Source organism: Colletotrichum orchidophilum, assembly GCF_001831195.1.
Source record: "Colletotrichum orchidophilum strain IMI 309357 chromosome Unknown Scaffold_139.1, whole genome shotgun sequence".
NCBI classification, from domain to species: Eukaryota; Fungi; Ascomycota; class Sordariomycetes; order Glomerellales; family Glomerellaceae; genus Colletotrichum; species Colletotrichum orchidophilum.
The window spans coordinates 27,570-52,204 of record NW_019173095.1 but is presented as its reverse complement, the minus strand read 5'-3'; the positions used below and the strand labels follow the sequence as shown (position 1 = coordinate 52,204).

At 53.1% G+C, this 24,635-nt stretch overlaps 7 protein-coding genes across 7 annotated transcripts; 2 read left to right on the top strand and 5 right to left on the bottom strand.

Annotated features, from left to right (window-relative positions):
• Window positions 1–265: 265 nt before the first annotated feature.
• CORC01_11988 (MBOAT family protein) lies at window positions 266–2,407 on the bottom strand (the record flags this gene model as incomplete). The annotated part of the gene is made up of 5 exons (XM_022623610.1): window positions 266–372; window positions 439–1,300; window positions 1,367–1,945; window positions 2,016–2,083; window positions 2,149–2,407. The coding sequence occupies 5 exons, from the start codon at window positions 2,405–2,407 to the stop codon at window positions 266–268; spliced, it is 1,875 nt and encodes a 624-aa protein (XP_022469875.1).
• Window positions 2,408–3,493: 1,086 nt separating this feature from the next.
• Window positions 3,494–5,878, bottom strand: CORC01_11987 (asparagine synthase; the record flags this gene model as incomplete). Its single annotated transcript, XM_022623609.1, has 5 exons — window positions 3,494–4,614; window positions 4,671–4,811; window positions 4,865–4,978; window positions 5,038–5,607; window positions 5,665–5,878. 5 exons carry the CDS (start codon window positions 5,876–5,878, stop codon window positions 3,494–3,496), a joined length of 2,160 nt encoding a protein of 719 aa, XP_022469874.1.
• Window positions 5,879–10,342: 4,464 nt separating this feature from the next.
• CORC01_11986 (uncharacterized protein) lies at window positions 10,343–10,561 on the bottom strand (the record flags this gene model as incomplete). The annotated part of the gene is made up of 1 exon (XM_022623608.1): window positions 10,343–10,561. One exon carries the CDS (start codon window positions 10,559–10,561, stop codon window positions 10,343–10,345), a length of 219 nt encoding a protein of 72 aa, XP_022469873.1.
• A 3,698-nt stretch (window positions 10,562–14,259) lies between these two features.
• CORC01_11985 (uncharacterized protein) lies at window positions 14,260–17,681 on the top strand (the record flags this gene model as incomplete). The annotated part of the gene is made up of 6 exons (XM_022623607.1): window positions 14,260–14,449; window positions 14,544–14,689; window positions 14,742–14,835; window positions 14,907–15,135; window positions 15,182–17,511; window positions 17,566–17,681. 6 exons carry the CDS (start codon window positions 14,260–14,262, stop codon window positions 17,679–17,681), a joined length of 3,105 nt encoding a protein of 1,034 aa, XP_022469872.1.
• A 599-nt stretch (window positions 17,682–18,280) lies between these two features.
• Window positions 18,281–18,547, bottom strand: CORC01_11984 (uncharacterized protein; the record flags this gene model as incomplete). Its single annotated transcript, XM_022623606.1, has 1 exon — window positions 18,281–18,547. The coding sequence occupies one exon, from the start codon at window positions 18,545–18,547 to the stop codon at window positions 18,281–18,283; it is 267 nt and encodes an 88-aa protein (XP_022469871.1).
• A 1,035-nt stretch (window positions 18,548–19,582) lies between these two features.
• On the top strand, window positions 19,583–21,223 carry CORC01_11983 (uncharacterized protein; the record flags this gene model as incomplete). The annotated part of the gene is made up of 9 exons (XM_022623605.1): window positions 19,583–19,642; window positions 19,739–19,771; window positions 19,851–19,941; window positions 19,999–20,040; window positions 20,094–20,248; window positions 20,315–20,352; window positions 20,427–20,564; window positions 20,663–21,082; window positions 21,163–21,223. 9 exons carry the CDS (start codon window positions 19,583–19,585, stop codon window positions 21,221–21,223), a joined length of 1,038 nt encoding a protein of 345 aa, XP_022469870.1.
• Window positions 21,224–22,094: 871 nt separating this feature from the next.
• On the bottom strand, window positions 22,095–24,204 carry CORC01_11982 (flavocytochrome c; the record flags this gene model as incomplete). The annotated part of the gene is made up of 4 exons (XM_022623604.1): window positions 22,095–23,634; window positions 23,693–23,930; window positions 23,999–24,067; window positions 24,171–24,204. 4 exons carry the CDS (start codon window positions 24,202–24,204, stop codon window positions 22,095–22,097), a joined length of 1,881 nt encoding a protein of 626 aa, XP_022469869.1.
• Between the last annotated feature and the right edge of the window lie 431 nt (window positions 24,205–24,635).

Here is a 24,635-nt window from a genome sequence, read left to right as displayed (position 1 = left end):
AGACGTATGGATATTTGTACAAATGAGAAGAGTCAGGGCACGGGTTGGGAGCAGGCATTCCATTGCTATTCTGCATTGTTATTATACCCCGAAGGACCTCATTGTGTCCCTTGTCATTAATGGTATCACAACATCTAGAGGCGCAAAGAAGGGAGGAGCTGCATCAAGTAATAGTACAGCATAACTGTCTAGTAAAATGATACAAACATCTAAATCGCTATAAATTACGAATCTTAACTCCATTTGATACCAAGGTTTTGACGCGTCAACACTTCAATGAGATGCCTTTCCGCATCTCGGCCTCTCTGATTTCAAACATGACCTGGACGCCCATGTACAGAGAGGCAAACGCACTCATGAAGAACAGTGCACCTGTAAACCGAGTCAGTCCAGACTGCTTGCACGTGAGCCAAGGAGACGGCGGGTTGTTTTGCTTACCTGACCAGTCATGCAGAATACCAGAGAGAATGCTCTGCAAGCCGTCGAGTCCGACGGCGAAACCGACGAGGTTGGCAATCATCATCATGAGCACATTCGCGACAGCCCCGACGGCGCAGAGCCGCCGGTACGTGTCCGGCTTGCCCTCCCATTTCCGCGCCGGGAACAGGAGCTGCGCGAGGACCTCGGGGAGGAGGAAGAGTACAATGAGCCAGCCCCAGATGAGCAAACGCAGACGGATATCGTGCCAGAGGGCGACAAAGGTAAAGACTAGCAGATACGTGGCGATGGAGCGAACGGTGGTGGCCCAGGAGCGGAAATTGGCGCCGCCAAGGGGGATATAGATGTACCGGATGAGCCAGCGGTTGTAGGAGCGATGCCACGCCTTCCAAAAGGATTTTGGGGACCAGTTGTTGGAGACGCAGCGGAGCATATTCTCGGGGGCGTCGACGCCGTCGATGAGAGCCCATAGGCGGAAGAGGCGCCAGGGCAGGAGGAGCTTGAGCCAGATGATGTGGAGGTTGAAGAAGGAGAGGAGGGAGAGCTGGGCGGGCGTGTAGGTGGACCAATTGGGCCCGGCATGGGAGATGGCGCAGACGTAGTCGTAGTGCAGGACGACCTCCATGGCCAGCAGGCCGAGGAGGAAGCGCGCGGCGTAGCGGATGGTGCGCGGGGTCTCGATCGAGGCGGGGCGGTGGCGGAGCTGGGAAATGAAGTCGTTGTAGCACATGATGGGGCCGACGAGGTAGAGGGGGGCGTAGATCGCGTAGGCGACGTAGTTGCGGAAGGAGTAGTCCTGAGGCGCGGCGGAGATGGCGAGGCGGTCTCGTTCGGAGAGGTTGGAGGGGTCAAGTTGCTTCTTCTTGGGGACGTCAGTGATGTCGGAGGGAAGGGAGGGCAGGGGGGAAAGGCAAAGCTTTGGTCTTACCTCTAAGGGGCTTCCGCTGCGTTGATCGAGGCTGAAGTAGTAGTCCAAGTTGAAGCTGATGAGTCGCAAGACTGTGATGTTGAAGAGAATCTCCCAGCGGCTCATGAGACCTCCGTGGCGGTCCATCCACGAACCCCACCTCACGAGGAAGGGGTCCTCGTCGAGCAAGTTCTTCGTCGCAGGCGGCGGGGTAATGTGCCGCGCGATGGCGGCGAAGCGGTACCCCTCGCACAGTTCGTTGGCGAAGAGCATGCAGATGTTGAACGTCCACGTCGCGGCGGGGACGTAGCGGCGCGGGAGCCGCGTGGCGAGCTGGTAGTTGATGTGGAGGATCGCGAGGACCTTGAGGGCGGAGAAGCCGTGCAGGGCGACGAGGAAGACGAGGGCAAAGCGGTAGTCGAAGGAGGCGCGCTGCTCGAGGCGGGCGTCGCCCTGTTCGGTGACGGACTTTTTGTGCAGGTCCGAGGGGATCGGGAAGATTTTATTCCAGAGCTTGCGCAGGAGGGGGTGGAAGGCCAGGAGGAGGGCCATGAACGGTAGGTTCCTGCGGAATGTGTGGTATTGCGAATCGGATACGTCCTAGAATAGAGTCTACGGTGAGCGGAATTCGTGCAGCTGGGGAGCGTTGCGCATTCGGAGAGAAGCTCACGATCTTGCGGCCTGGTATCCAGCCATCGGAGAGGAAGTGCTCATAGTTGTGGTATCGGGGGTCAGAAGCTAGAGAAAAGAAGCATTGAGCATCAGCAGACACTTCGTCTTCAAAGGGAGAAGACCATGCGTACGTCTTGAAACATCGTACGCGATCCAGAACATGTAGGGCACGATGAAGGAAAGCAAAAAGATGTAGAGGAGGTATTCTGGTGTCCCCCATTTCGACGGCTGCGAGCGGCTCTGGGCCTTGTTGGGCGGCTCCTTGCTTTGCGCGGGATCGGTCCGGGCTTCGACAACGGTCTTGTAGGGGACGGAAGAGGAGCTCGTGAAGCGGGTGTCGAGGTTGTCGAGGTCGTAGATGCTCCTCAAGAATCTGACAATGGCAGCCATGGCGATCTGGCTGATGGACGCAAAGCTCTTGAGGAGCTTTGCGCACGTGCGTGGGTAGAAGAAGCTGATGGGCGGAAAGGGAGAGCTTCGGATTCGAAGGTTTCTAGGACATCTCGTCCATGCAGGTTTTTGGAAGAAAAGCTCTCGAGGGCTACGGTGAATTGCCAATTTCGCAATTCGAATCGTCAATTCGAGAACAGGCGGGAAAGGGATGCGGTTGTGGGAAATTGGGTATCAGTCTCGTGGTCGCAACCTCCGTCCCATGTGTTCAAATGTATGGGGTGGGTAGGTAGGTTATTTTTGTGACGCAAAACCACTTGAAGGGACTGGAAAGGCTAAGCTTCAGACAGGCGGCATGCGTTCCCTGCGGTGGATGCATGGGTCGGTACCTCTTTACCCCCGCCGCGTAAACGGCTTGTTAGGTACCTTAGCGGGCACTGCCCGCAAAGCCGGGGCGTCGGCCGTCGGGGCACTTTTGGACCCAAGTGAGCTTCAGCTTGCGCATCCCATTGGCCGGAAACCCGATCGACAGAACCCCTATTATGGCACCCTAGGGGAGGGATGCCTCGGTACCTTGCCCGCTTGCTTCAGAAGTTCAGACGGGTTTACGGATACCTACGTAGCCAATGGCAACGAATCTTTGCAAATCTGGCTTCGACGACACGACGACTCAGCTCTGTTGTATACTATGTAGACACAAGCTGAGACTAAATAACCCTAGTCAACCTTTGAACCTGTTTTTTTTTCCCGATGTCAACATGGACTGGATGCATTGAAAGTGAGACGATACTGATTTGAATACAAGCTGAACCAAGGCAATCGCTTGCTTGTCGGTCTCGGCTCCGATACGGGGCCGACCAACGGCCCGGGATTTTTTTAACCAGTGGCCAGACAGGGCCACGACGAAGCAGGTTTGGGAGTCTACACATGCAGCCAAGGCCATTTAATGCGTTTCTGCAATGTCTCAATTCATATTTTGAGTCAGATTGCCATCCAGAATACCTAGTGTGCATTTCCAATGCAAACCCTTCCCTCGTGTATCGTAGGGTCAACGCGTGAAGAGTCCCAGATTACCTTATCCACTACTCACGCACTCACTGACCACTGTTCCACGGCCGCCTTCTTCACCCCGAACCTTTGGCTGAGAACAACCCAGGAAGCGATGCAAATCAATTTGCGGAATGCCCTGGGGCTTGCATCCTCTCCAAAGCCCTCATCGAGCCACCTCTTTACGTTATCCCACTCCATGAAACCCAGGTTCTCAATGTTCTCGCGCGTAACCAGCCCCTCAATCATATAATACACGGGGCCGCCGCGCGGCCACTTGACCGGTGCCGAGTAGGGATGCTTCCTCCGCTCGTAGAGCTCCTGCGTGATGAAGGGCTTACCGGCTTCTTTGAGAATCCACTTCTCGCTCAGCTTCTGACGCGCCGGGCTCAAGTCCTTCCACCACAGACTCGCGCCGGTGCCGGCGGTACCCGTCCCGGCGGCCTCTCCGGCGGCCTCCTGGTACGCGACCTTGACGCTGGGCGGCAAGTTGTTCACGTACTCGACGAGATGGTGGTCCAAAAAGGGCGGCCGGGCCTCGATGCTGTGCGCCATCTCCGTACGGTCGCCCAGGCAGGTCAGGATCATGTTGGCGAGCGGACCCTTGGTGTAAACGTAGAGACTCGTGTGTAGCGAGTGCCACTTCTCAATCATTTTCTCGAGGACCTCGGGCGCGAGTGTGGATTCGGCCGAGCCGGGTGTCTTGTACGTCTCCCGCACCCAGGGAGAGAACGCGTTCCACTCGGGCTCCAGCCGCATCGAGTTGCTCGGAGCAGCGCCCGAGGAGGACTCGTCCTCGAACATGCCGATCCTGTCAAACATGGCCTTGAGGTCGTCTGTCATCTCCTTGAACATGGGTATGCGGACCCCGTCCGTCATATCGGACTGGGGCCATGCGAGATCGGGTTCCATGAGGAAGGCCGGCAATACGAAGGGATAGCCCGCAAAGTGCTCGTCGGCGCCTTCACCAGTGAGAACGACGGGCACACCGTGTCTCTGGGGTAGCGAGGAGAGGCAAAATTTTCCTACACTATTCAAGTCGAAGTTGTGGTGCTCGGTATGGAAGACTGCATCTGCAAAGTTGTCGGCGAGTTCAGTCTCGTTCATGTCCTTCTTGAGGATCTGCACACCGAGAAACTCAGCTGAGCGTTCAGCAATATCTATGTCAGGTGTTAGTAGGTTCCTAGTCTCGTGACGGTGATGATTTCGCGCTGACCAGCTTCGTTAAAGCCCGAGGATTCTGGGAACTGGATCGTGAAACATTTGATGCGCTTCGTGGCGTCTTGGCTGCCCAGCTCAATACCTTGCTCCTTTACAAGTTGTGTCACAATACCTGCGATGACTGATGAATCGATACCTGTGATGAGATTAGTCTTGTAACTGAGTTTACTCGGACCGGTAATTTCCTACCTCCAGACAGGTAAATTCCCACGGGAACATCGGCACGGAGTCGAAGCTTCACTGCTTCTACCAGGCGCTCCCTCACTCCCTCGATCATCTCCTCTGCGCTCCGCGTCTCTACCTCTCGCTGTCGTGAATTAGCCTCAAACGCAGAGGTGGAACGGGTCATGACCAGGTGTCACTTGCCTTGTCTTTGTACTCAGGATCCCAGTATTGGCGATGCTTTATTTCTCCATCCCTGATTTCCATCCAGCTCCCGGGTTCCAGCTTGCGAACGTCCTTGAACACTGTGCTGTCGGCTTGCATCGACGATCCACTGAGCAAGCCGTAGACGTTCCACTCCGGCTCCCAGCCGAAGGCTCTGAATCCCTTCATTTCTGAGGCCAATAGCATCCGCGTTCTGCCACCGCTCCCTTGCTCCTGCAAAGTCCAGAACATTGGCTTGATACCAAAGCGGTCCCTGGCAACGATGACCAGATCCTTGTCCTCATCGTAGATGACGAAGGAGAACTCGCCGCGGAGGTGCTTGAAAAAGCCCGGGGCCCCATAGATCTTGTAAAGAGCAACTAGGACCTCACTGTCACAGTGGCCCTTGAAGCGATAGTTGTGCTCCTTTATACATCTCTCTCTCATCGCATCGTGGTCATAAATCTCTCCGTTGACCACAGCATGGATATTGCCATCATCACTGTGTAATGGCTGTTCTCCATCTGGAGAAAGGTCGTTGATTGCTAATCGGCAGTGGCCGAGACCTCCATTACATCATTAGTCGAGCGTTTCCACAAAGCCTTGCCACGGAACTTCTATACCAACTGTCGTATCGTCACTGATCCAGACACCCGAGGCATCTGGACCACGGTGAGCGATGGCTTCAAGACTTTGTTGAAACTCCTGGCGGAGAATTGCATGCTCTTCTGGGCCATTCTTGGCTTTGCTTCTGATTCCGTTTGTTCCATTGCTTTCACTGTTCCTGATGATGGAACAGCTCCGCTGGAGTGTGATAGCCGCCGTGATTCCGCACATGGTGCTTCCCAGATAGCAGATAGACAGAAATGATGTAGGCAGAGTGACGGTGAGTGAAAATAAGATCAGAATGATAAATAGCCTTGGGCCTTGCCTCGATCCCACAAGGTCAGCTATATAAGAGAGCAGAATTGGATCCGCATGTTGTGACACGCGCCATCGACCTGGTCCAGATTCAGGGACGAAAGTCCCGACACAGACACCTCACAAGTTTTCTCAGTCCCAAGTAGCTTTCATGGAACGGACAAGACCGAAACCTGCAGCTTCATGATTGAGCTGGCATAGTCAGCATGTACATAAGGGAGCCACACCGTAGACTATACATCTGCATTTGAGGTACTTTCAGAAGTGGGCAAGCCACATAGTAGAGACGTCAACAGCAAGCAGAAAGAGGCGAACTTCGACCACGGTGGAAGCAGGGCTTGGCCCGGTCGCAAGAGCTCCAGCCCCAGACATATTGCCGTTTCCCCGGGCTTGGGATATTTCCTTGGCGATCGTGTGTGTGATCAAGCTTGGCTGCTTTCTTTCTTGGGTATGTAGTCTGTGGGGGGCTAACTACGCAGAGTCCCGTCGCTTGTGTTAGCTCAAGTCGCATGCTTTTAGGGTATGGCCTCCAAACGCCAAGTAGAGAGTTTCCTGTCTATTCTTTTTAGCCGGTTTAGGAAACAAATCTTGCATCTGCTGCATGTTTGGAGATGGCAGGTGCGGAGGTGGCTGAGTTGTTGTTCGCGGACAAAGCGCCCGTCTTGGTAGTTTGATAGCACCGGCGCATGGCCCGTCTTGCGGCTGGTATTCATAATGGCGGAACCATAGGTATACTCAAGTACATAATTCAAGAACGGAAAATGCTGTGAATAATTCCGTTCTTTTGTCAAAAACAAATTCGTAATCATAGTGACCAACATAGTGGGTGAGGCTGTTCACGATCAGCTTGTGCACGCTCTTGTGTGGTAAACAGTGTGTTTTCCTGCAACCAACCACATAATCAGGTCTTACACTAGCAGTTCGGGCATCTTACTTCTAGTATTTCAATTTATATACTGTCATCGTAGTTTCTGAGTGTCTGTCTTCCTAATGGAGTTTCAGCTGTGGCTTCTGCACTTGGCGCACGCCATCCCTTCAAATATAATGGTTCTTCTTTTCAGACGAAATTACCAAGAACTATTAAACATAGACATTTGCGCCTAGACACGGATGCATGACGGGCTCGATCCTCCCAGCTAAGTTCCAAGTCGGCCCCGAGCTTGAGCCGATCGAGAGAAGTTGAAAGCCATCGGACTATGGAGAATACTTCGACCCCGGGTTCCACGGGGATTTGTTCCATTCGGCTGCTCGTGAACTCGCAGGCATCTTTCACGTTCAAATTTCGTTCGTGGCATCTCGGCAGGTCCTCCAATGCCTGACCCAGGCGTAACTTCTGGCCAGGACCAAGGCAGTTGTCGGGGCCATCGAAAGAATGCAGAATGAGGGGGTCTTGACTTGATAGAGTATTCCAAGGGGGGCTTTTCCCTGTTGAAGTTATGAGTAATGCTTAACATGGCATTATATTGTAATCTGGTATACGTAAGCGCTGGGAGTTGGAAGGTACTGACGATCAAACGTCTCCTTTATCTTAGAAGACTTACAAGCCTCGATAATGCCATGTTCTTGTTTTGAACGATACTGCAAAGTGGCTTTGATGTCATAATTTCAACTTCAAAGTCGGGCCACTCTTACTCTCTATGCTACTTCCGATTGCGCACCCCGCTTATAATACGATGTCCAATGGGTCACTTTGTAGCGCGAGGTCTAAGTCGAGGATCGGAGATTTTGCTCCTGCGATTCAAATGTGCTTCGCACCGGCTTTGCTTGGCACCTCGACTTCTCCCCGAGATGTCTCGAACGAATTATAACTTAAGGGTCAAAGTGGGGAGCTACGGGATGGCCTGCAGATTGATGGAGAAAACCTCACGTGGAAGGCATTCCGTGAGCGGCGTTGCACACAAGGGTCCCTCCGCTGGTACGTGAGTTTGCAGATATTCAGTCCATCTCACTTGCTGTACCTGCGACGCTGTCGACATGAGAAGCTGTCTTCAATGTCTAAATATATCAGCGCACTGCAACAAAGCCATGCCTGTCATACGCTCTCACTGCATTTTCAAAGTCACGCCCATGGACATCTGGGGCTCTCTCCTTATTAGATGGCTCACGCGGTCTACTCTTGACCACGGACAGTAGGGGCGTCTATCGCCCCCACCGCATGATTGCTTCTCTCTGTAAGGCTGCTTTCCCAGCACTCACGCGCCAAAAACAAACCGCGGAGGGTGGAAGACGGCGTCCTAAATGAGATCCTTAGACAACAAAATCACCAGATGGGAGTTTTGCAGGGACTTATGTTCCTGTTTAGACCTGAGAGCCTCTGATGAAAGGCACGTCGTCACATACAGCGTACTGATGTAATTCTTGGTTTGGATCACTCGATCTAGATGTTCCTTTGAGCTTTCTCGAAACACACTTGAGCGGTCTCATAGTCCATTCTCAGCCATCACGTTTTGCTTAGTCCAAAGTTTGGATATGCGAAGAGGATCGAATAGATCCGTGTAATTTTGCAACATTGAAAAACTTAGAGCTCGATATTTCCGAGACATGAGGTCACTCAAGGAGCTGAATTTTCTTGTAACTACACAACAGAACGCCATATAATACATCACGAAAAGTGCATACCGTCCAATCGAGGAATTGGCATACCTATTGCTCTATTTCTGTCTCATTCGTTCTGTCACTCGTGAAGAAATCACAAGGGCAAGTTACAGGTGAAGTAGCAGTGAATGTGCCCCATGGTTCAGCCCAGCGCGGCGCTCGCAAGATCATCATTCCCTGGAAGACCCCTGGAGCTCAACTGCATCTCCATTGGACCGGTACAAAAAGAGACCTCGGAATGAGAGGCTCACAGAGAATGATATCAAGACCACGAGGAGCAGCCCATCTCGCAGTCATAATGGAATACCTGAGCCGGAACCACCGTCTGCGGCCGTTTTCAAAGGGCAGCGAGCTACAACATTCCTCCCTCGAGATTCCATATAAAATTGAACCAATTTTGACCTGCTTCCTCGTCTTTCAGCCCTTCCCAAACGTCACGTTTGATCCCCACGATGACAATTGTCAAGCCGATGGAAGCGAGAACAGTATGTATCATCAGATCGATACGACTGTCTCAATACTATTTCAACCTCTACGATATACTTGTCCAGTCTCCGAATATTTACGACTTCTCTCATCCTCCTCCCTCTTCTTAAGAATGTACGTACCCTGAGTGGATATCTAGAGCCCAGTGCCGCTTTTCAAGAGGAAAGAAAACACAATTATTATTCTCTAACCGAAACCGGGAACCAAGGGCCACACCATGGTCCTCAAGCGCCTCCCTCATGTATGGCTTCGGCGCCAAGTGAGCACATCATGTAGTGATAAGAAAATCAAAAGTCGACCTAACGTGTCTCAAGAAATAGACGTTTTCTATATATGTATCTTGTGAAGGCTGTGGCAGTTTTCAGCTGCAACGTTTGTTGTAAGCCCCATCCAAAAGTGAATTAGACGACGAATCACTGTGTGTAATTGCGTAAAGAATCGGCAAGAATCGGCGAAAGAGAAATGAAAGGCAAATTACTCTTTTTGGCGTGATCAAAGCGCCGACCATGGAATGCAGTAACTTCACGTCATCACGGCCAGACCCGAGCTGGGTCCACTTCGCCGTTGCCATCCAAAGCCGGCTCCGGTCATGTCTCGGGTCATGGGACCGTCTCACAGCTTAGAAAGCTCGGGTCATAGTCAAAAAGTTGTGACGGAAAGGGCAGGAGAACGTAGTGCTTCAATTGGCACAGCCCAGGGTGAGACAACCTGCAGCAAATTAGACGGCGAGCTGTGAACCTTCGGCTACCATTTCCTCGAAGCTAGTGTAGGCCTCCCGGCCAAACATTTGAGAAGCGCCATGTTTTCCTACCTCAATGCACATTGAACCGCGTTCCGCGGCGCAGTTCGCAGTCACATGTTTCCTCTTCGGTGGAAGTGGCTCATGTCTTATAAGGAATTTAAGGTCCTTGCGATGTTGGAGTAAGATTAGGGTTGTTGCAGCTGCGCCGTGCTATCGGAGTTGTATGCCGGCAGACGGAAGGGAGACTTTGTGAAGCGATATTTAACAGATTTGAGTCAGCGGCTGTCACCACAATCTAGAAACGGTGTCACCAGAAGAAGCCCAAAGATGCCATCTTGACCACTTGCGCAAGGCGCAAGGCATCTCAGTGGTGGCAGCAATTGTCAACGACCGTGGCCCTCCCTTTTAGTGCCCTGCGGCCCAGAGACATCGTCCGATAATTGAGTTGGCCATACGGTGGGGTCTGGAAAGACATTTCTGACGTTGATCGATCGGCAACGCACCCAATATTCGTCCAGGCTGGCCCAGAGGAGAGTTTCGCATCCAAACCTGGCCACTCAGAGCTTGCGGAGCAAACGTGAACAGGCAAGCAGGCCCTTGAGCCCCTCGAGGGTGTGTTCATGCGCAGGTACAACGACAAATCCCAAGACGCGGGATGGAATGGGGAGGACGCAGTTGGAGGCTCGAGCGTCACCGCACTCGCCGATGGTTGGTTTGAGGGAGCCCATCATCATGCCCATGGACGTAACGTGCCACCGTGCCATGCTGGCCCGCATCCGCGTGGTATTATCACTATCGTGCCAGACAGATCTGTCAAGGGCATCTGTACCCATCTCGATGTTATTTGACAAAAAAAATTCGAATCAGCGGCTACGCGTGAAAAAAGAATGGTTGTGCATGTCGTCTGCACTGCGTTTGCTGAGCTCGGATAGATCGGTGACGCAAGCGATGCCCAATGTAAGTGAGATGGAGGTTTTGACAGCACCCCTAGGCGGATGCCAGCACATGACGATCAAGCGTGAGGGTCACAGCCAATGACTTGTTCTGGCGGGGCACTCGGCTCAGTGGATGTGTGCAAGACCCGGTTCTGGATGGATGGGGTGACGACGAGGATGTGCTGGCATCGGCCAACTCATGCGCGACGAAGTGACCAAACACAGGATAATCCTCGACCTATGATCGGCATTGATGGCGAGCGAGGAAAGAAGGGAGAAGCAGACTGGGCGGTCCGGAAATAGATTGCTCTGGGCAGTGGGCTTTTCTGGACTACCACGGATGGTGTGGCGTCCCTCGCGGACCTATGTGCGTGGTCGGTGGTGGACTTCGGAGCAGAGTTGGCGGTGCGACGGGTTTCTGTTTGTGAATTTCTTTCTCGGGTGTCAATCGCATATCTGTTTTTTCTGCGTCAGTTGGATTCCATCGACTGAGGCACAATGGTTCCGCATCGTGTCTGGCCGGGGACCTGTGGTGGGGCAGGTGAGCGGGCGGGCGGGCGCCGGAACGGCAACCAAGCGAGCAACGGGTTCGAGACGCGTCTCGCCGTTCAGGTATCTGTACTCTATAGTCATGCCTTGTTGCTTTCTACAAGGTCGGTCGAGGTATGCCGTGAGACACGAAGTAATGAGTGCGACATACAGCCGTTGGAGAGATGAGCCGTGGCCGTGGTACCGATGCGGTGAGGTGTAAATACGGCTGAAATCTACTATGTATGTTAGGCCACGAATGACGCCAACGTTTCAACGGTCGACCAAGTCGGCGAATATCGTGAATGTCCAGCAAGGGATATACGGATATACATGTAGGATTGCTAGTACTAGCAGATGTCGGCGAGGAAAAGCAATAGACGGCAGAAAGAGAAGAGATGAATGCTGTACGGATACCTCGACTGCTTTACAGCTTGCAGAGGTGATGGATCTACTGTAGCCGGCGAGGCAGGTGGAAGACGCTCCGAAACGAGACAGGGTCCACCCCCACTCCCACTGAGGTGGGTTGCGGCGCCATGTGGAAGGAGCGAGGTAAAGCGGCCGCGGAAGGGGAGGACCGGTGGCAGAAACCATCCACCAAATTGCTTGGGGCCTTAGTATCTTTTGCTTCCAATGGGAAAGGACCTTGACGTTTAGGAGGGAGCAGCCAGCACGATGCGGGTTTGTCACATTTCTTTTCATTTCTTCTCGTTCAGTACGTAGCACAAGTGACAACAAGTGACAGCATTGGTCTGCGTCGTGAATGCTCCAACAGATCGATCAGTAACAAGCCTGACCTCGAGCTAAGAATCAATTCATTCAGTACATTGACTGCCAAGCTGCTGGCAAGCCCGACAGCGAGGAATGCACCAAAAAGGCGCGTAAGGCGGACGGGGCTAATAGGTACTAGGGGGGCTCAATTAAGGTGCGGACGACTGACGGGGTTCCCACGCTTGGCCGGACCAAGCAACAAGCAACAGAGACAACTTGTCTCACCTCATTCATGGACTCAACCAGGCATGGCCGGTTATATCTCACGAGAAGGGGTGTATACGAGCAAGGAGGCCTTGAGTATAGAAGACTCGGACGAGATCAACTCTTTGTCTGTCTAGCGGGCAAAGCTCCCCGTGACACCAGGTGCCATGCCCCATGGGAAGCACACTTTTGATAATGCACGCTTCCCTTCCCTCAACTTGTTTCGTCCGGTCTATCATTGAATGAAGCCGATACCGACGCCGGGCTTGCTACATTGTCTTTGGCCATCTGAGATTTTCTTTCTTCTAGCAGCGGCAGCGGCAACAGGCATTGCATAGTCTGCATTATTGGCTCGAAAGCATTGAACTTGGTATCTTTCAATGCGCGTCGTCTCTGGTTTCGGTCGTCCAGTGTCTTAGTCTTGCGTTCTATCCTCATCACCGAAGCCTCTCTTCCGCCCCAACTCCTTGATCATCACCGGTCTACCCGGTGCCTCTGTGAGTTGTCCGGGCGCCGCAACGCTTCCCCCGTTTGCTCCGGGTGATACTAACATCGTCGCCTGAGATCTTAGTCCTTAGCCACCAGCGTCCCCCCTCCCCTTCCAACCGCGGTGACACGCCCGCCCCGTGGCCACTCATCTACAGACTACGAACACTGAATCAGGACTCGGTCGAACCGACAGGGCCATGCTCAGTGTGCCTGAGGCGAACCCGGCAAAAAGGTCGGCGGCGTTGACTGTCGAGATTCGATTCTGGTGGTCGTGTTGGTCTGTCTCGTTGGCGCCGGCTGTGTCCTGTGGCACTAGGACCAGGATCATCGTTCCAGCGATTTAATTTTATTTCAGGGCCTGTCGTGCCCCTCCCTCCTCTCCCACTCTCCCAGCCTGGTGTCCTAGTCCCATCGGTAAGGCAGGGGAGAGGGAAAGCTGTGTTGCGGCTTGCGGCGTGCCTGATCCTGAGGTGCCACTAGCATCACCCAGAAACCCGCCCACGGTCAACAATTCGAGACTCAAACAACGGGCTAGCGAACTTGCGAGCCTACCAGACGCCGCCAAAAGCCATCGAGGACTCTTGGAGCCTGCACAGAGTCCCACGGACTGAGGAAGAGCTACACCCCTAACGCGCTGCATGAAGAGCTATTCCCCATTGGGTTGCCACATCAGGGTCGTGGTCAGGTACCCGCCTGCGGTGATCGTAACACGAAAGGTACTTGAGCCCACCTTGAAATAACAAGACAGGGGGATACAGATCAAAAACAGAAAAGCAGAAGAAAAAAAGAAAGTAAGGCAAGAGGAGGAAGAAAAAAAACCAAAAGACAAGCACCGGCAGACAGGCCAAGCCTTCAGGGGACCCCCCAATAATACCAATATCCTTCTTCTCCAATTAATAGCCCGACGATTGTTCATTCGCCCCTGAATGCTAGGAAAAGCCAACCTAAAGAGAAAGAACCTAGTGAGGACCTGCCTTTTTTTTTTTTACCTGAGTGCCGGCCGGAGGGTAGCTAGTCGTCTCTTCCCTTCTCGGCTTCCCTCGTGCCTACCTTAAGCAGGAACATCATCACTCATTCTCCCATCTCCCCTTCTCTTCTCCTCAACTTCTTTCCCTTGCTGGAGATTTCCCTTCGTTTCGTTGAACCCCGCCGTCTTTGTTTACCGATACCCTTAGCTGTTGGTTCCCCGCTATCGCAATTTCCTAGTGGAATCTCTTCGCGTGGTGGGCCGTTCCAACGACGTATTATTGACATTGGACTTCGAGCAAACGCGCATGCTCTCTCTGTCGACGACACACTTCCCGCCCCCCCTATCGCGACCCTCTCGCGATTACCCCCGACCAATTCCTAACCAACCGAGCCCACTCAACACCAAGTCTCGACTTTCCCTGTCTCACTTTCGAATACACGACTTGCAACCTGCCCCTCGTCGCCGTCGAGGAAGGCGCGACAGCCCATTTATCCAACCGCCGCAACCTCGAATGCCTCGCGCCTCTCCCCGCTCCAACCAGCAATCGCCTTGATTGAGGCGAGAGTTCACCGACAATATGCCTAGCCTCTTCTCCCGATTGAAGAGTAAGGACGGCTCTAAAAAGGCAAAGAAGGGTGCCAACTTTGACGCAGCCGACCAGCTGCCTGCGAAGCCAAAATGGGACGACGCTTACACGAGGAAGACGGTCGAACCCGAAGAGATTCAGGACTTGATTAGACGTTGCACCGACGAGTTGAAAGCACGAGGTACGACGTTTGCCTTTGCCTTTGAGCTCCTGGCATCACCACTCTCTTCAGTCCAGCCGATTGCGCAAATGTGTATTAACATTTTACATCCTAGCCCTCGACCACCCCTTTCTTCTGTTGCCATTCAGGCCTACTTCGGACCCTAGTGCAGTCCGGACCTTCATCCGCCACTTCTTCGACGGCAGCCAACCTCTGCGCGGCGAATTTTTGTCGCAAGAGCTTCGTATGACTGAGCCAATGGTTTGTAAATTCCAAATACAGACTCACAACTTAAATGCTAACGAATCACAAGGTCATTGCTGGCGTAGTGAAATGGTGTTGGAGTCGCCTTGCCGGTGGTGTTGTAGGATGGGATGCGTACGAGCTGTTCAAAGTCGGCGAGCAAGGTATGTTGCACAACCAGATCCGGCGCTTCACAGCACATTTCATGGGCTTCGTAGGCTGACCCGCGCATCAGACTCAAACATGGCAAGAGACTCGTTTAAAACATTCATACCCCTGAGTGTGGATAATGGAGCTCGTTCATGTATCATTTTCGATTTCTTCGATTTGATGTCTGCGATCGCCGCTCACAGCAAGATGAATGGATTGGGCGGACGGAAATTGTCTCGGACAGCTGCATGGTGGGCGTTCGAACACAAGGACACGGGCAGCGGCTTCGAGGGTGGTTACAAAGCATGGGCAAGGTAAGTCATATTATCACGAGGAACGGACAGCGCTAATCAGCCTCAGCGCCGCTGATGCTACGAGCCATCTTTTCTTCGCCTACCTGCGATCTCTGGCCCCACAGAAGCAAACGCAGGGCTCGATCTCCTTGCTGCCAATGTCTCTCCAAAAGCTCCTCCAGGAAACCGAGTATCCCCCCCAGAAGCCGTCATTGATGCAGTCCTCCACATACAAAGTCGTCATGATCGTGGACACCGTCTCGCCGGGTCCCTTTGCACTACTCCGACGAGCCAATCACTTCCAGTACCGCGATGAGGACCAAGCTTTGCGCGAGTTCTCCGAGTATGAAGATCCCGTCAAGGCGCTGACCGAAGAATGTCGTCGCGTATTGAAGTCGATCTCATCTGCCAACCAATCTCAAGTTTCCAGCTCAAAACACTCGACGAGCTTGCGCGACGCGTCGTGGTCACGTTTTGAAGATATTGGTTTCACTAGTGCTCTCGAGGACGACGACGACGATGATCGAGAAGCAGCAGCCGCCGTTCGCAAGCCCCAGGGCCTGAGGACCACCCCTGCGGCCGGTAACATGGGTTTGGGACGGCCAACTACACCTTCTTGGGCCGACTTCCTTTCGTCTGGCTTTGTGGATGACAACCCCAACAACCCGAACATGCTGCTGCCGCCCGACAAGCAGTTGCCGCCCATTGAGACAGCTCAACGCCAACGAAGCTCCCAATCTCACAACCCACGCCTGGAATCTGATCGCCTTGAACCTGGTGAGCTCGCAAGCATCGCCCGCTTTGATCTCGATGAGAGCTTCTGGTGGGTTTGGATGAGCAGTCTTGCCCCCGAGGAGACCCCAGAGAGAAAGTCAGCATTTGGCCGTTGCGCCGTGATTGAGACCACCATCAAACGTGGTCGATGGCTCGTCATGGAGGAGATGGTTGCTGGTGCCGCTCCCGAACCCCAGGAGGGAGCCTACATTGCTGAGAAGAAGGGATTCTTTAGCTGGACAAGACGCAACAAGGGCGTCAACCGCCGCAAGTCAACTGGCAAGCATACTCTTGAAAAGGGCAACAAGAAGACGGATCCCAATATCAGCAAATCGAGTATCGGTCCCGATCAACAGGCTCGAATTCAGGCTGCCGCTCAACAGCTTCAGGCGCGCCAGCAGCAGGAGAAGCAACAACAAATTTTGCAGGCACGACGAGGCAGGAATGATGAATCTGCGAGAGAGAAGACCACAAGCGTATTCACCCTTCAGCCAGAAATCATGCGACAGGCGTCTCCCGCGATGAAATGGGCGAATAAGTACGATAAAGAGGCTATTCGAGAGGCCTATCTAGCGAACAACACTGCTGGGCGTGGTATCGGGGTTTCTACCATGCAAAGGAACGGAAGCCAAGGCCACAATGAGTATGCAAACGGCAACACCAACGGAGCCGAGCTTCGCCCTGAAGTCCCGGCCAAGTCGCCCTCGCTGTTACCACAGCCCTCGCCATTGACCCAGAGCTCACCAGGATTCCCTCGTTCGCCATCCCCGCTTCCGCCCAGCGTGCAAGACGACGAACCTCGCGTTCCATCGGAGAAGGAATCGGAAGCTCCAAGTGGTCTGCACCCCGCCGACCGATTCGAGGAAGGCCGGAGCTCTCCAATGCCCCCGCCGAAGGACTCATACGACCAGGTACGGGAGAACATGTTCACTCCGGAACCGGACACCAGCCCCAAGGACAAGAAGTCCAAGAAGCTCCATAAGGAGAAAACCGGCGGAGGGGGACTTCGCAAGCTCTTTGGCCGTAATAAGAACCGGAACTCGAAATTGCCCGAGAATGCCGCCGCAGATTTGAACGGTATGCTCCAGCGCGAGACAGCAACTCCCGAGCCGCCAAAGCCTGCTCCTTCTCCTGTTCCCCAGCCCGCTGCTTCTGAGTCCAACCTCCCCACACCAACTCCTGCAGAGGCCTACATCACACCAATGGAGACTCCTCAACCCACCCCAGTTGAGACCCAAGCTCACGAGCCGCAGTACGAGCCGTCCGTTGATGAATCTCTCTCTCGCGTCGATACCGACGAGGCCAACGAGGCTGATCACGAATTCTCGCGGTTTGACCAGGGCCCTCTGCAAGAGCAGCCTGCGTTCATCCCCGACGACGATTCCGAGGATGCTGTTCCACCCCCTATCGCGAGACGTGCGAAGACCCCCGAACCTCCCGCGGATAACTTGTCCGCACCGGTGTCTCCTGAGGATGGCCCTCGATCGCCACCTGCAGTCGATCGATGGGCACAGATCCGCAAGAACGCTGCAGAGCGCGCAGCCCAACGCCAGAGCGAAGAGCAGAGCCGCGGCGGATACAGCAAGACTACTGACGATGGTGATGACACAAGCGGGGAAGAGAGTGAGTACCCTCGAAACTCAGGAAGATTGACGTTCAAGGTCTGACGATGTATAGCAATCGAATCTCGCGTCGCACGCATCAAGGCCCGTGTTGCCGAACTGACTGGCAACATGGAGAACTCCCAAGGTCCTCCTTTGACGGGTGCACGCACCCCTCCCGTCCGCCGTTAAATCGATGGACAGTTTTTTGAGCCTCGCGATTTGACATTCAGATTCTCTGCGTACCATGTTTTGAATTATTGCAGCATGAGGCATCTTCACGACTAAAAAAGCGCCTCCTCTTTTCCGGTCTCTAATTCTCGAGATACAAACGTCTCCGATGACCATATCCCTAGCCGGATCTAGCCCCTTTTTCCAGTTATTAGTCGCTAATACCTTTCTGCCGTCCCTTTTCGTTGCGGGTTGTTACAGAAGATGATACCACTAGAATAGCAAGCCGATTACGCACAATGTCAATGGCAGATTTGATCTTTCAGTATAAGTGATGACGAGAACATTGTGACCCAGTAAGAGCGAAGCAATGAGGCTCATCTATGTTTTGAGTCTGTCAGTGAGCCCGGCACTTCTCGTGTTGTCTCAATTTCATTTTGGAAACTAGTATCTGGAACAATGATAATTTATTTGCGATAAGGTCTCCTTCCCAAAGTCATACCTGTATTATCCCGAGATACATACGCGTTGGTCTACTGATCTTCTGTGGTCTACAGCAGACGCCGTCTCTAGCCTGCATGGGCGTCACGTTTTGCGTCATTCAATCAGATGCCATTCAGTCAGGCGTCCTCGACCGCCCTCTCCTCTATCGTGGGCTTGTCATCTGCGAAGTTGAACTCGCCGCACTTCAAGTGGCGGCTCACCCATGGGTTGAAGGTGAGCACCTTGCAGCCTTCCCAGGGCGTCCAGACAAGTGTGTGGATGACCTCGATGCGCAGAAATTTTGTGGCCGTGAGTCCGCGGTGCGAGGCTGGTTTGCAGTGTTTGAGGCAGGTCAGGTTGTGGCGGTTGCTGTCGCGGCAGATGTATTGCATGACGCTGCACATCTTTCTGACGGTGAAGTTGCAGGTGTTTTATGCTCAAATCTTGTTGGTATGAGTTTTTATGAGCTCCGTGGTTAATGTTGGAATGGTTTTCCGAGAGAGGGTTCTGCGTGTAAGGTAGGAGATTTGAAGATTGGATTGTGTTGAGGCGGTGATTTATGTGCGACGATATCTGGTCTACCTTTCGACCAGAACCATGGTGGCTCAAGCAGGATATTTATTAGGACTCGATATCGACTTTATATTTTTGAGGGTCTTGGTGACAAAGAGCCAGGTCCGTCAGATCTGACGACTGTGGAGGACTTTCGAGACGCCCCATCGAAGTCGGTGATACCTTAGCTTGCGAAACTAAGAGGCTGTTGAGTAACAAAGTGACGCCTTAAAGGCCATTGTTACGATCTGGCCTGTCATGTTAAAGATGAAGCTGGCGAGATGCAGCACAATATACGACGTGTAGTATTTCTGGGGCCCACACGACGATGTGAGTCTGATGGCATCTACCTCAGGCCCTTTGTCGAATTATCGCACTGGACGGTGTCTTGCATGTTGGATTCTTAATTCCCCTCGATGAGAGAATTAAGGTCTTTGCAGAATTTCCACAATCAGAGCCAATTCTTGATATCTTTCCGATCCTGTGAAGCCCCTAGACTATCATATCCATTGGGATGACGGTCGCGCGTTGGTGACGAGTCCTTAAGCCAATCCTGGAGAAAGAATGGGCCGTTGAAGATTCCTCCTGCCGTATACTACTTACCTCGATATGGATTGCGTTCTGGTTTCCTAATACGTTCGCAGACCCATGCCGTTGGAAGCACAAACGGTCTCCACAAGCGGCACCTTGCCATCAACATGCATGATTGCCTTCCAACCGAGAAGAGGGGGTAAACAACATTATCAATCGATTTCATGAGGGGGTAATAAAGGGATCACTGCCAGCAAATTCCTCCCTCGGACCGCTTTTCCTTTGCCTCTCGTTTTTTCCATCAGAGTCGAAAAATATTTTGAAGACATTCGAAGCATAACATATCAGCAGCGGCCATGTCCACCGACCAAGAGCAACCCGGCGACAACGGTCCAGTCATTTTGGCAGATGACTTTGTGAGTACCTCCATGTATTCCATGATTATGAATTCTTCTCCATCTTCCTCGCTCACCTCAAACTATCGCAAATGTCCTGACAATCTGCTGCTTTAGAGCGCTGATGATACCTCATCGGACCGGGCAACTGTAAGTATACCCGTCCATGACAACACGACAAAGCTGTGTTATCTATGCTGACCTTGGACTCTTGCTTCCTCACTCTCAGAGTATCGCATCTTCAAGCACCAGCTTGGCAAGCTCAATTCTGAACCACCGTATTGAGAATGGCAGAACCTATCACCGATACAAGGATGGCCGTACGTATCCCTTGCATGACCTTCTTTCATTCCAACGAACTAGCTAACTTGACATAGAATACAGCTACCCTAACGACGAGAAAGAGGCCGATCGTTTGGGTAAGTCAAACGACGTTCACGTGCTCGCGCGTAAATCTTACGAATGAACACAGATTTGCAACACAACGTGTTCCTTCTTACACTCGATTACAAGCTCGGCCTTGCCCCCATTGCCCAGCCGGACTCCAAGGTAAAGCGCGTACTCGATGTGGGTACCGGCACCGGCCTCTGGTGCGTTGAATTTGGCGATGAACATCCTGATGCTGAGGTCAGTTTGCTTGCTCTCGTTACCCGACACAGAAAAGATGCCGGTTTTGCTGATGACCACCTCTAGGTGATTGGTATCGACCTCTCTCCCGCACAAACAAAATTGTATGGATGGATTGTTTTCTAGAACGGGTGGGGGTTTTGTGCAGAATAGTAGTCACTGACTTGTTCTCTTACAGCGTCCCGCCCAATGTCAAGTTCGAGGTTGACGACCTCGAGGAGCCTTGGACGTACCACACCAAGTTTGACTACATTCACACACGCGCAATGACCTCGAGCATCTCCGACTGGAAGAAGTTCTTCAAACAATCTTACGAGTGAGCAAATGGCGTACCAGGCCGTCTCGGCTGAGCTGCCCAGTCCATAAAAATTAAGAAGCCAAAAAAAAAAAAACGTGACTAATCCATCCATCCAGATTTCTCGAACCAGGCGGGTACCTCGAGCTGCAAGAAGGCCACATGAGACCCGAGTGTGACGACGGCACCCTGAAGCCCGACAACCCGCTGCTGGAGTGGGTTGACAAGCTGGAAGAGGCCTGCGACATCTTTGGCCGCCCCTTTGTCGACTGCCCCGGTCTGAAGCCACTTCTCGAGGAGGTCGGCTTCGAGGACGTCTCAGTGAACAAGTTCAAATGGCCGCTCAACGGGTGGCCGAAAGACCCACACTACAGAGAGCTCGGGATCTGGACTGTGGAGAATGCGCTCGAGGGTCTGGAGGCGTGGAGCATGGCGCCCTTTACCCGGGCTCTCGAGTGGACAAGGGAGGAGGTCACCGTCTTCCTTATCAATGTCCGTAAGGAATGGCAGAATAAGAATGTGCATGGATATATTCCGGTGTAAGTCCAAATCCGCCGGCCCCCTCTGGCTCTCTACCTACCAAATATGCCCCCGCTCGACAATGTTGACAAGCATTCAGGTACATCATCCATGCGAGAAAGCCGCTCGAGGAGAAGGAGGAGGAGGAAGAGACATCTTGAGAGGAAGAAGTTAATCGAAGATACGCCAAGCGTGCTTGGATTTGAGGGATAGCAAACCTCGTGATTTTCGTACTAGACACTGCGATGGGAGATGAAATCAGTACACGTGTGAATTCTGCATTCGCCGCCGCCGCGTTTCATCCGAGATTCAATGACTTTTGCCTCTTTCAGTTTGAAACTATGAAAAAATTCGGGAATGATGTTGGAAATTGCAACCTCCTAAAGACCAAATCTCCTCTTGACAGTTCAGCACTTTCTCTCCATGGCCTGGACGAGAATGCCCCCCTCCACCCATAGATAAAGTAGCCAACAAACGAGTAAATCCCTTCTACGTTCAACGACCTCCGTTTGTCGCATGAAACGATTTTAAAGAAATAACACCTGGAAGCTTGGCCCTACACGTGTTTCCACGTTGCAAGACGAAGCAGATGGAGAGACAGCACAAATTGGCAGGCCAAGAGAGGATCAAAGATTTCAAGCCTTCGCGTACTTTGGCTAGACGAAATGTTCTGACTGGAACTGGCACCTCAACGACATTTGGATTTATTAGTGAGGTGTAGTAGTGACCGACTACCTCATGTTGAGCTGGGGAAGACCTTGTTCAAACGTACAAAAGTTCGGTCAGCTCATCCCACCAGGCCAGTTGTGCTCAAGTGCATCACGTGAAGGTAGGACAAACAAGTGAACAGAGAGTTTGGAGTTCCATTGGATCCAAGAGACAACAACATGTATCTATGAATACAATTCCGTAGATGTGAGAAAAATGCCCAAATTCAAAAAGCGCGCCAATGCGCACCCGTTACTCCAGTTATCACTGTTTTACCCCGAAAAGATACCGTCGTGCGCTCGTCGTAGATGATCATCCCGAAATCTAAATCTCCAGACTTGGCGTCTGCCCCTTGACGCGTCCAATCACCTGCTGTGGTGCGTACTTGGGGATAACCTCGTCGTCATGCAACATCTCAAACTCCTCAGTCGCGTCACGGCCCATGAAGTTCATAATGGCCTGGGGTCCGCCAGGATGCTCCTCGAGCCAGTTGGAGAGGTCCATAACGACACCCTTCACGACGACCCAAAGGTCCTCCTTAGTGTTGTGCTTGGCGACCTCCTCCATGGAGAACTCCTTCTCGGGAACCTTGAACTCCTTGGGGTTGTTGGGCTTGGATGCCTTCTGACCGTCCGCCTTCTCGGGCGAGGGACCGGCAGCCGATGTGGTCTGCTGTGCAGGAATGCCGTGACCTCCGGAACCACTGCCGTTGTTCCAGTCGATCGTGACGCGACCAGGCTGTGCGGGGTCAAGATGCAGAGAGATCTGACCGAGACGCGAGGCGGCGCCTCCTGAGCCGTTGAGGGCCTGCTGGAAGAGGTAGTTGCTGGCGGTATCACCGGCAACACGTCCGTAAACGACACAACCAAGCAAGGAAGAACCGCCAAGACGGTTGGCACCGTGAACACCACCGGCAAGCTCACCACAGGCAAACAGACCGTCGAAGGGCTTCTGCTCGGTGTTCAAGACCTGAGCCTTGTCATTGATCTCGATACCACCCATGGTGAAATGAAGAACAGGCTCCATCACCGCCACGTGGAAGTCATCGTTGATGTCGACGGGCAGGTTGTGGAAGAACTTCTTGCCCCAAGGGTCCTTCTGCTTGCCATCGGCGATAGCGTTGTAGGTGGTGAAGGTCTTCTGAAGGTGGTCGGGAGAGCAGCCAATCTCCTTGGCCAGCTCGGCGCCAGTCATCTTCTTCATCAGACCACGGCCAGAGTAGTGGCGAGTGTGGAAGTCAAGAACCTTGGATGCCTTGGAGTTGAGGATGAGCCTGATGGGGAACTTGTTCTTGTCCTTCTCCTTCCACATCATACCAGAGACATAGTCACGGTGGCCCAGCTCGTCGCAGAACCGATCACCGTCAGCGTTGAGGAGGAGACCACCCTCACCACGAAGGGCCTCGGCGGCCAAGAACTTCCATTTGGAGCCGGGATCCTTGGGATCAACCAGGCCAGTAGGGTGGACCTGGACCTTGTCCATGTCGATACCGTTACCGCCGATAGCCATGACCATCTTCTGACCGTCACCAGTGGCATGTGTGCCGTTGGTGGTGGCGAGGCCGAAGGTATCGGGACGGTGCTTTTTGAGGAGGGACGTCTCGCCAAAGTCGGCGGCGTAACCACCGGTGGCAAGAATGACGGGGCCGTCAACCTTTTGCTCCTCACCATTGAACTCGTATGAAACACCAGTGATGGTGTTGCCGTCCTTGTTCAGACCAGTGACGCGGGCCTTCTTGATGATCTCGACACGCTCGGGCTCGGTCTCAGCGAGCTCCTCGAGTCTCTGCATGAGGGCGTAGGTGATGGCCATACCGGGGAACTTGGCATCGTGACCACGGTGGGTACGGGGTTGGGAGTGACCTCTGTCGTATACATTAGGATCTGAGGGAACGAGGCAGTAGAATTCAACGATTGACTCACCCTAACCGTGAAACAAGAGTAAGGTCCAGGTTGAAGACATCCTGGAGCCACTCAACGGCAGCGGCGGACTTGTAGGTGAGGACCTTAATGAGGTCGGGGCGGGCCTTGTCACGAGCAGACTTAAGGGTATCATCATAGAACTGCTTGACGCTGTCGGCAATGCCGGTGTCGACCTGTGTCCGCGTCAAGGCACCGTTGATGCCGGAGGTGGCCTTTGTCGAGTTGCCTCCGAAGAAGCCTGTACGATGCGAGCGTGAGTTTTTTGCGACAATCAAAAGCAGCTTGGCAACAGGTTGTGAGACTTACCCTGCTTGTCGAGAACAACAACGTTGCCTCCTGCGAGGTAGATGGTGTGCGCGGCACTCAAGCCGGACACTGGGAATGAGGATTAGCATGTGAGCGTGGAAAATGAGGCGACATTGGCCGCGGCAAAAGAGTGGTGAGGATGTGAGGTGGGAGAAGTATGGAGACAACTTACAACCACCGCCGACGACGATAACTCTGGGTGCCATTTTGATTGCTGTGATGGTATTGATGCGCTCCAAAGGACAGAATGGAGAACAAACAAAGAGGATGGGGAAAGGAAGTTGGTGGGGAGGGAAGAGAGTTTGGATGGAGAGGTTTAAGAAGAAAACGAGAAGAGGAGCGGCGCCTTCGTCTCGTTACTACGCCGAGGGATTCGGACAAAGGCACAAGGACGACGCGGGTCTGGGGCCGAAGGCAGGTGCAGGTGGTGGTATCCGCAAGGGACTCTGGGGGTCTGGCACTCTCTTCTGGTTGCGTGGTGCCCAGAGTGCCAGAGAGGCGTCGCTGACACGGCGATTCGTGAGCCGAGGTCGAAGCGCCGGTGGGAAAAGCAGAAACCAGGGGGTGATTCGCACTGGGGACTTCTATGGCACACGAATGGGCCGCCCACGGTGCTAGTAGGTTTTGGGCCGAGTTT